Source organism: Myotis davidii, unplaced genomic scaffold (assembly GCF_000327345.1).
Source record: "Myotis davidii unplaced genomic scaffold, ASM32734v1 scaffold935, whole genome shotgun sequence".
In the NCBI taxonomy this organism is placed as follows: domain Eukaryota; kingdom Metazoa; phylum Chordata; class Mammalia; order Chiroptera; family Vespertilionidae; genus Myotis; species Myotis davidii.
This window is the reverse complement of record NW_006286974.1, coordinates 778,552-788,420: the sequence shown is the minus strand read 5'-3', so window position 1 is coordinate 788,420 and position 9,869 is coordinate 778,552. Positions and strand designations below refer to the sequence as shown.

At 44.0% G+C, this 9,869-nt stretch overlaps 1 protein-coding gene across 7 annotated transcripts in view; it reads left to right on the top strand.

Annotated features, from left to right (window-relative positions):
* Positions 1–9,869, top strand: part of PTPN1 (protein tyrosine phosphatase, non-receptor type 1) — a 75,902-nt gene that overhangs the window by 53,339 nt on the left and 12,694 nt on the right. For 5 of the 7 annotated variants that reach the window (XR_001513012.1, XM_006758791.2, XM_015560714.1 and 2 more), the window contains 2 exons: positions 1,392–1,492; positions 4,689–4,787. The exons of 1 other annotated variant lie outside the window; for it this stretch is intronic. Coding sequence is in view for 5 of the 6 variants with exons in the window: in XM_006758791.2 (XP_006758854.1) it covers positions 1,392–1,492; positions 4,689–4,787 (200 nt within the window). In the remaining variant the exon portion in view is untranslated. The remainder of the gene's footprint in view (positions 1–1,391; positions 1,493–4,688; positions 4,788–9,869) is intronic. One more of the 7 variants, XM_015560715.1, reaches the window with a different exon arrangement.

Sequence of the window (9,869 nt, the reverse complement as noted above, 5' to 3'; positions counted from 1 at the left end):
TCACCTAAGACCATCGGAAAACACATATATAATTACATATTGTTTACAGTAGCAAAATTACAGTTATGAAGTAGCAACAAAAATAGTTTTATGGTTGGGGGTCACCACAACATGAGGAACTGTATTAAAGGGTCGCGGCATTAGAAAGTTGAGAACCACTGCCTTATGTTATATCAGAAATAAAAATCCTCACCTGTTAGCTGCACTAGCAGGAATAGGAAAGTGGCCCTTGGGGAATCATTGTTTCTTTGACAAAGTCATGGTAAAAGAGGGGGGGGGGGGGGGGATGCTGTACTTTTTCACTAATCTGGACAGAACTTCCAAATGAGAGTTTATTTTTAAAAGCTATTCTGAAAGTTACATTTAATATACTTTCAGGTTTTTTTAATTCAAAATTACTTTATCTAGTAAAACTCTTTTTTAAATGTCTTTGGTCTTGACAGATTCTGACTTTGAATGATTTAGAATTACTTAATATATTAAACTTGAACTTGAGTTAAAAAAAAACAAACCTGTGTAAAGGAATTCAAGATGTGACTTTTCACACTGTTGTGTACTTAGGTCATTTAATCTTCAAACCTTTAGATGTAGGCTAAGTTGGGGTGTGCTCATAAATTCTATCCTATAAAAGTATGTACAGCCCTAGCTGGTTTGGCTAAGTGGATAAAGCATCAGTCTGCAGACTGAATGGTCCCAGGTTCGATTCTGGTCAGGGGCACATATCTGAGTTTTAGGCTCGGGCCCCAGCCCTAGTGGGGTGCATGCAGGAGGCAACTAATCGATGTGTCTCACTCACATCAATGTTTCTCTCTGTGTGTCTCTCCCTTTCTTTCTACTCTCTCTAAAAAATCAATGGAAAAATATCCTCAGGTGAGGATTAACAACAACAACAAAAAGTATATACACAATGGGGCAAAACTAGATTTATAGTTGTGAGTACACAAAACAGTTCATTCTCGTGTTATTATTCATTGTTATATTATTTTCCATATGAACCGCTGTAAACCCGCTTTTACCCCATCCTGTATTAGGCATCAGAACAGATTTCTTGACATTTCCTCTCCCCAGTCTACCAAGTTGTGAGGACAGTAATAAGTGTCGTAGGAAGATACAACCTAAGCACAGATTTCCCAAATGGGACGTAATCCATGTTTTAGTGTAGTTTGTCCCTGTTGCTATTTAGTATTAGGTTTCAGACACTTCAGAAACCTTCCTGAAAGTTATCCCCATATTGATGACTGGTTTCCATTTAAAAGGCATTGCCTCAGCCAGTATGAATGCCCTTCATGCTACCAACTCAACTTCTTTGCTTTCCCTATGGGTGCACTGTCTGTGTAGACACTTTCTTTGGTCGTCCAGGATTAACCTCTGAGTTCTGATTTGCCTTTCAGTTGACCATAGTCGGATTAAACTACATCAAGAAGATAACGACTATATCAATGCTAGTTTGATAAAAATGGAAGAAGCGCAGAGAAGTTACATTCTTACCCAGGTAAACCCGGGATTGTCTGAATTTTTTTTTAATGGTTTTTGCCTTACTTGATGTCAATTGAAACGTTTTAGAGTGCTGTTACTACACCTCAAATAAAATCAGGCACATTCTGTAGAAGTTCAGGTTTTAAACCACCCATAAAAGCAACAAGGTAGGAAAAAATCCTCCTTCAGAGATTCAGTTTGGTTGTAACACTAATCTTTCTGAGAAGTATGACATTGCTGGGCTTATGAGAAACAGCATTTAAATGCAGAATTGCCTGTGGTCTGTTCACAGAGGCATCAGAGCCATGGCTAGAGAAGGGCCTGTACCTGTAGTGATTCCATAAGTGCCTCAGAGAATTGAATACTTCTCATGGAAGTCTAGAGGAGTGGTAGTTACTAGGAACTTTTGTGCAGATACCCATTCAGAATTCGGTGGCGTGGTCCTTCCTCCTTTTTTGGTCCAGAAAAAAAACATTAGAGTGTGTGAACAAGGATGCAAAATCACTTAAAATTCCCATTGGTTTTGGCATCTTTATGGAAAGGATCATAAAAGTGGTTTAATAATTGATCTTCTTGTGAAACATTTACTGGTATAAGGCCCAAAACAATGGGTTTCTGGGAATGGGGATAAAGGAAATTCTTTTTGATTTTCTCAAGTCTTATTCTGTTATCTGTAAGTTAGTCTGAACTATCTAAGTTTCTCTCTTTTTGTTTTCTTATTCCATATCAGTTTATCAGTCTTGTATATGGCTCTGAGTTGTAGGGTGATTTTGAGCATCAAAATTCTGCCTAATATTTGGAAATTAAAATTATGGAGAAGCCAGAAAGCACTATGTTCAAAGGGCTGCTTTTGGGACAGGGAGCTTAGAAGTTGTGGCCCTTCTTCTCTGCCCCTTTTTTGTCCTGCCCAGTTCCCCATGTCCATGACCATAATCAGCCCAGATGCCTCCCAGTTTTAATGTATGGAACGTCAGCCATGCAGTGTTCACTTCTGGGGGCTATTGAGTAAGTTCTTGGTATATGAGTAGGGGACAGGCCATTACTGGGATGGTTGTGGTGGGCTGGGGTGGGGTGATAAGGAGGAAGATCCTTCGTGGTGTCAAACTGGTGGGAAAAGGTTGAGGCAAAAGTGGCTTCTTGGGAACTTGTCTTTTCAGAAGAAGTCAAGTCTTACTTCCTGATTTCAGCCATTCAACTTTGTGTGGGGTCAGGAAGCCCAAAGCAAAGATGCATAGGTGTATATTCATAGTCAAGTGGAATGAAAGAAATCACCATGGAAACTTTTGTTCCCTGTCTTCCCCATCTCTTTGCCCTGACAATTACTTGGCACATCTGAAGTTCTGTCCGTTTGAAGGGTGGCACCACAGATGTATCTAGCTGCTGGCATGGTCTCCCTTTGCCCTGGAATTTACAAAAGGGATTAAAGCAGTCTGACCCAAAAAGTTGCACCTCTAGATAGTATGACTGAAACATTTTCCAAACCACAAAACCAAGAAAACCCTGCCCATTTTTTAATTTTCATTATTGTTCATTATGCAAATAATACCAGTCTTTTTGAAAATCAGATGTATAGATGTGTTGTAGAGAATAATGTCATCAGTGCCCACCTTCACCTTCCCCATGAAGTGTTGGCTAAGTTTGGTATGTATCCTTTCAGATCTTCTGGTTTTTTAATTGATTTTAGAGAGGGGGAGGGGGGGAATAGAAACATCCGTGCTGACAGTCATCAATCAGTTGCCTTATGCAGGCCCCCTACTGGGGATTGAACTCACAACCTAGGCATGTGCCCTGACTGGGAATTGAGCCATGACTTCCTCGTTCATGGGTCGATACTCAACCACTGAGCCACACCAGCCAGGCTCCTTTCAGGTCCTATGTGATATTTAATCCCTCAGATCCATTCTAAGCTGGAGTGATGTTGGAGGGTAGGGAAGGCAACAACTGGTAACCAGAGCCAGAGAACTGCATCTGTGGAAGGCCCAGTGAGGGATCCTCATGCTCGGGTGAGAGATTGAAAGGCCTGGGTGGCCAGCCAAGAGGCCATGTGATTCAAGGAGCCACTTTTCTGTTAGTCTGGGGGAAAGGGTTACACATGTAATCCCCGTTGTCTGAGTCCTACGGCATGTACATGGAATGCAAACTTTTGGGTCAGACAGCAAGTCTGAGATGAGTTCAGAAAAGAAAAGGAGAGCACTAACGGTTTGCCTGGGCAAGGAGAGTGTGGTGAGACTCCAGGGGAAAACACGTGAAGAATAAGGAGAAATTGGATGAAAACGAGTAAGAATGGAAACCATTCCAGTGCTGGAGGAGATAGGTCTTACTGAAAACAGACAAACTTGAAGCACTTGTACCCTTGTACTCACTAAACATCTATGCCCTTTGTAGGTGGGCTAGAGTGAGACAGGCCAGCTGCCTGCCAGTCACTCCATCATGACCCTTGGGCCACCTGACTGACCATTTGTGTTGTCCACATCTCTTATGTTCCATGGTCCAAGGATAAAGGCTGTCTATGGTCAGGTTTTCCATTATTAATAGTAATAATAATAGCTAACATCTCATTGGTTGTTTACTATGTTCCAGGTACTGTGGGAAGACATTGTTACATGGAACATAGTTAATCTTCAAACCCCTATGAGTAGATGCTCACTAGTTTTGCTTAATATTCTTCTGCACCTGATAGTTTTGCCTAATAGGTGGATCCTAGTGGAGCCCTTTGACTGACCAGCCTAAACCAGAAAGCAGAATCAGTGTTTTTTTGTGTGTGTGTGTTTTTTAATATATTTTATTGATTTTTTACAGAGGAAGGGAGAGGGACAGAGAGTTAGAAACATCAATCAGCTGCCTCCTGCACTCCCCCTACTGGGGATGTGCCCACAACCAAGGTACATGCCCTTGACCGGAATCGAACCTGGGACCCTTCAGTCCGCAGGCTGACACTCTATCCACTGAGCCAAACTGGTTAGGGCAGAATCAGTGTGTTTTTTCCCGCGCTTGTTGATCAGCCCTGAGATGTGGAAATGACCTTTCACCATGTGTTAGAATATAGAATTGTGGTTACTGACCACTAGGCAGGGAGAGTTGTGTCTCTGGCCCAGCTTCTGCCCCCACTCTGCCTCAGGGCACTGTTATCTGCTAGTTGCCAATGATGAGCTTGCACTGGAGTATGTTTCTGTATAAATGGCATGCACTTTGTGGGTTGTTTTTTTTTGCAGGGCCCTTTGCCTAATACGTGTGGTCACTTTTGGGAGATGGTGTGGGAGCAGAAAAGCAGGGGCGTGGTCATGCTCAATAGAGTGATGGAGAAGGGATCGGTAAGTGTGCATTTACCTATTCTTATATCACTGTCTGCCTGTGTCAGTTACAATTTTAACAGTTTCTTTTTTATTAAAAAAATTAAAGAGGCACTATATAAATACATGTTTATTATAAACAAGTCAGATAAATAAGTGAATTAAAAAGAGAGACAAAGGTAAAATTGCCCTGTCCCCTTCTCACCCGCCGTCAGTGAGCTTCTCTCCAGAGTTTTGTTTTTTTGTTGTTGTTAATTCTCACCTGAGGATATTTTTTCATTGATTTTTAGACAGAGTGGAAGGGAGGAGGAAAGACAGAGAGAGAACCGTAGACGTGAGAGAGACACACCAATTGGTTGCCTCCCACACCAGCCCCGACTAGAGCTGGGCATCCACCCTGCAACCAAGATAAGTGCCCTTGACCAGAATCGAACCCGGGACCCTTCAGTCCGAGGGCTGACACTCTATCTGCTGAGCCACACCAGTTAGGGCTCTCTCTCCAGAGTCTGGTGTGTGTGCTCTGCTTCACCCTCACCTGGGGTTCCTGCTCTGCTGGGGTGCATTATGGAGCTGTGGAACCATAGTTTCGTTTGGAAAGGCCAATGTCTACTGTGTCTTCACATTAGCTTTTCTGGCTGTGGGAACGGCTGGACTCGGTACTTGCCTCTGTAAAATCCCAGCCGCTTGGCTCCTGGCCACATTCTTCAGTGTGGACACTATCAGCTTATGCATTTACTTCAGGATTTGTGTTACCCTTTCTTCCAAGCTCTTTGCACCTCTCAAAACATCCCTCAGTCTAGTATGTGGACTAAAGGTGTGTGCTTGTTCAGGCCATCACCCCCCTGTGCATCTGTCCCTTTAGCCATCCTCACCACCCTGCTTTCCAACCTCTCCCCTGTCTGTTCTGACCCCGCATCCAGAATGACCTTTCTAAACCCAGTCTCGCCACACTTCTTCCCTCTGAAAACCCTTCTGGGACTCCTTCTGCCTCCTAGTAATATGTAAGGTGGCTGCAGGATCCAGCGTGATAGTGAGTGTGGTTGGGCCTCAGTTAACTTGGACCCTACTCTTCCACCTCTGACTCCAGCCAGAACAAACCTTTTTTTTTTTTCTTTTTCATTTTCTTGCCAGCTTACCATGTTCTCTAGGCTAAGAATCTGAGTCATTGTGCCCACCCTCACCCCACTTCCAGGTGTCCTCAGATTGCTTCTCCTCTGGTCAGCCGTAGCTTGTGATGCCCTCCCTTCCTACATGGCTTATTCTGCAGGATTGCCTGTTAAAAGCCTGTCTCCGTGTAAGACTCCATGCATGCCCAGCACAAGTGTGGTATTCAACATAGCAAACAGATGCCACCTCCCCACTACCCAGGTCCTTCCCTCCTCCCCCAACACCTGGCTCACCTGAGGCTCTCCAGCCTCAGAGGTGAAGCCCCAGGAAAAGGCTAGTTGAGGATTCTTCTGTGAACGGTGCTCAGGAGCAGAGAACTGGGTGTGCTGGGCCTGCCGGTGCCAGGACCGTGCTCTCCTGGGCGTGGGCAGGCACAGCTCTCCCAGCTGTCCCGACCACCTTGGGACACAGTTGTGGCCAGAAGAGCATGAAGGCTCCAAAGAAGCCACTTCTCCAAAGAAAGCAGTCATGGCCCTAGAGAGTAAAAAGAAGTAACACATCAAAGGAAACATGGCAATGAAAACGGAGGCATTCACCACAAAGCCTCTCCGCTCCCCCCTCAGGAGAAATGGTCTCAGTTACAGCAGATAATCCTCTTACTACAGCACGTATTTAAAAGTGTGTATTTTACCTCTGTCCTCTATCCTCAAAGGAAACTATTTATTTGCTCAATAATAATGAAACGCTTACCTTTGTGTTGACGTTGATGAAATAATGCTTTTGTCATTTTTTCAGTGAAAGTGGTGTTTAATTTTTTCTGCTTCGTTGGCTTGATTAGTAAAATGTGAAGTTGCAAATGTGAAGGAAGTCCCTACCTGTCACCACTCTTGTCAGCAATTTTGAATAAAGAAACAAAACGTTAGGTTCCCACAGCACACATTCTCCCCAAGGGAAAGTGAAACATGGTGGCCTTTGCAGGTGTTAACACAGATCACCATTCGGGGATTTTCAGCCTGGGCCCTGCTTGCGTAGGGCTGCGGCATCCCTGGTCTCCACCGTGTAGGCACCAGCAGCAACCCCGCCCCCAGATGTGGCAACCAAAAATGTCCCCTGACATTGCTCGTTATTCCGTGGGAGGCAGATTGTCCCTGGTTGACTGTTCTAGATGATGTAAAGGGTGGAAGTTTTAAATCAAGACTCATTGCCCTAGCTGGCTTGGCTCAGTGGATAGAGCGTCGGCCTGCGGACTGAAGGGTCCCAGGTTCGATTCTGGCCAAGGGCACATGCCTGGGTTGTGGGCTCAATCCCCAGTGGGGGTGTGCAGGAGGCAGCCAATCAATGATTCTCTCTCATCATTGATGTTTCTATCTCTCTCCTTCTCCCTTCCTCTCTGAAACCAATAAAGAAAAGAAATATATTTAAAAATAAAAATAAATAAATCAAGACTCATTTATTCAAAAATCATCAAATATGATAGCATTTACTTTAATTGTTGCTAAAAGTTCGGGTAAAACCTCTTTGTTGTTTGCGCACTGTTTGCTTTAACCCCTTCCCCAACAATTTTTTTGTTAAAAACGTTTCTTTTTCAGACTAATTTTTTTATTTTGGTTCTATATAGTATTTTTGATGCTGGTTATGAAAACAGTTTGTAACTCGTCTTCCTATAAACCATATTTTTTTACCATATTTTCTTAGTATACTCGTCGACGACTAAAAAAGAACATTTTGTGAAAACGAGTATACACGTTTCTGCCGGGGAAGGGGTTAACTAATGTCACAGTACAACAAGGAGCAGTGTCCCAGCACTATAGCTACATGTTCGTCACCGGGCCTTGCTCCTGATTGTCTCCCGCCCATGGCTGACCATAAGTGAACCGTAGATCCACTGTAACAACCTTACCCCTTGGATTGCTATGTCGGCCATTACGACAACATGGCTGGTTGGTTTTGTTATAGTTTATTGTGACAACATGACAGTAGTCCCTACTTTCCTTTATAACTGTTTTCACTCAGGGTTATTTGGGCATGAAAAGCAGCATATGACTTGACATTTTCATTTGGCATCAACAGCATCATCCCATAAGGACTGACTGGCAAAAAGTATAAGAAGATGCAATGTCTTATTTGCTCAGCTACTCTAATTATAATCTATCCTCACAGCCATGGTAAAAACCAGTTTGCAGAGCATTTCCATTTCATGTATGTTTGTTTTCTGGTTTCCTTCCTTCACCAAATAGTGTAGGATGTTCTCTTCTTATTTTTGGCAGGCCTGTCTGTTACCCTTTTGGGACCCTGTGCTTCCTAGAAAACAGTGTGCAGAAAATGATTGTGTGTGTTAGGCTGTGGTCATGCAAATGGCCACATTGATTTGATTTCAGTATTAACTGTAGGCGTGTCAATGTAGAACGTGATATGTATGGAGGATTGGGATTGTTGTTTAGGCAGGGGAAATGAACAAGGTGAGTTTAGCTTATTATTCCAGAAGTATGGCTTATGTCTCTCCTGAAATCCCTACTAAAGGTGCTGTTTGATTTCAAGTGCTTTTGGGGCTCATCCATCTCTCTCATGCTCTGCTTAGTTCTCTGTGTTGATCATTCTGTGGAAAAGCCAACTGGACTCTCACAGGGTCACCCCGATGACTTTCATAGATTTTTCTTCAGGTTGCCTAGCTATTTGTTTTAGGAGGTCCCAAGGGCACTCTCTCTCTCTCTTTTTCTCCCTTTCACATACATACCCAGCTCACTCACATCTGCCTTCATGGCAGTAACAGCAACTAGGACAATACGGCCATGTTGCTGTTTGGTGCCATCCAAGGCATGCCTCAGTTGGAATCCTGGTGAAAGACTGCTTTCTAATTAACTCTTCTTTTCAGGTCATATATTTCTCCTTAATAGGATAACAGGAAGTAGTGAGCTTGTGCTTATTTTGTGTTTCTAAAACAAATTGTATACAGGAAATGACAGAGCAGAGTGTGGCATGTTACTGTAGATGCCTAAGAGTTCCCAAAAGTAAACACTGGTTGATTGACACTTAGGGTTGCCAGAATGCCTCAGTTGTAGAGTTCCAGAGCCTTGGCCTTTACCCAGATTACAGAGCTTTATTAGGCTCAGTGGGTGCTTGCGGTGTGGGGGTGGGATTTAGAAACTCATCTTCCCTGCCCAGGAAACATGAACACATTGGCCTCTTGGTGACGGGCTTTTCTGTGTCTCTGCTCCTTTATCCCATTCTCTCTGCACTTGCCGTGTTGGGTGCTCATGCCAACAAACATGGTTTTGAACTTGCCCAGACAATCACTTTGTTTCTGGGGTCTTAAGGAATGACAGGTCTAATTATTTGACCCGTGGGAATAAACGCATCCTTTAAAGGTCTTCTAAAGTCTTGCTTTCAGCTGCCCCACCTATTTTGGCCAAGCATGGGTCTTGCCTTTCATTAATGTTTCTGTGTCCTGAGAGGCAGAATTGCCTTGATGCTGACAGATTGGCCCCATTCCAGAGGTTAGTTTATCTTTGGCAGCTCATCATCAATATGGGGGAGGGTGCCAGGGGTGAAGCTGGCCAAGAATTTCAAACAGGCCTGTGTCCAGGCTTTTAGAAAGTCCTATTAGCTTTCTGTTTGGGGACCGTGGAGTTAGATGTCGTGTTGGCATCGCATGCTAGTGTTCTTGATTTGTCTGTTTTTGCTTTGTTTTTTGGTCGTGTGCAGATTTAGCAGAGCAGGATCGATGGGTGTTTGTGGTTCTGTGTTCATCATCCTCAAGAGCCTCCTGGCTCCTCATTGCCCAGGTGATGGATGCCACAGGTTCCCAGGCCTGCTGCCAGAGTCACTGTGGTCTAGGGCCTCCTTTGGCCCCGTCTGCTCCTCTGAGAGGGGCTTCTTTGTAGTCAGTGCCTAGGAATTCCTAGACATCCTTCCAAAATACCGCTGTCAGAGCCTGCTTCTTCCACCGAGCCCTCTCTGATCTCTTTCCCATAACCTCAGCCAGCCTGAGATATTTAC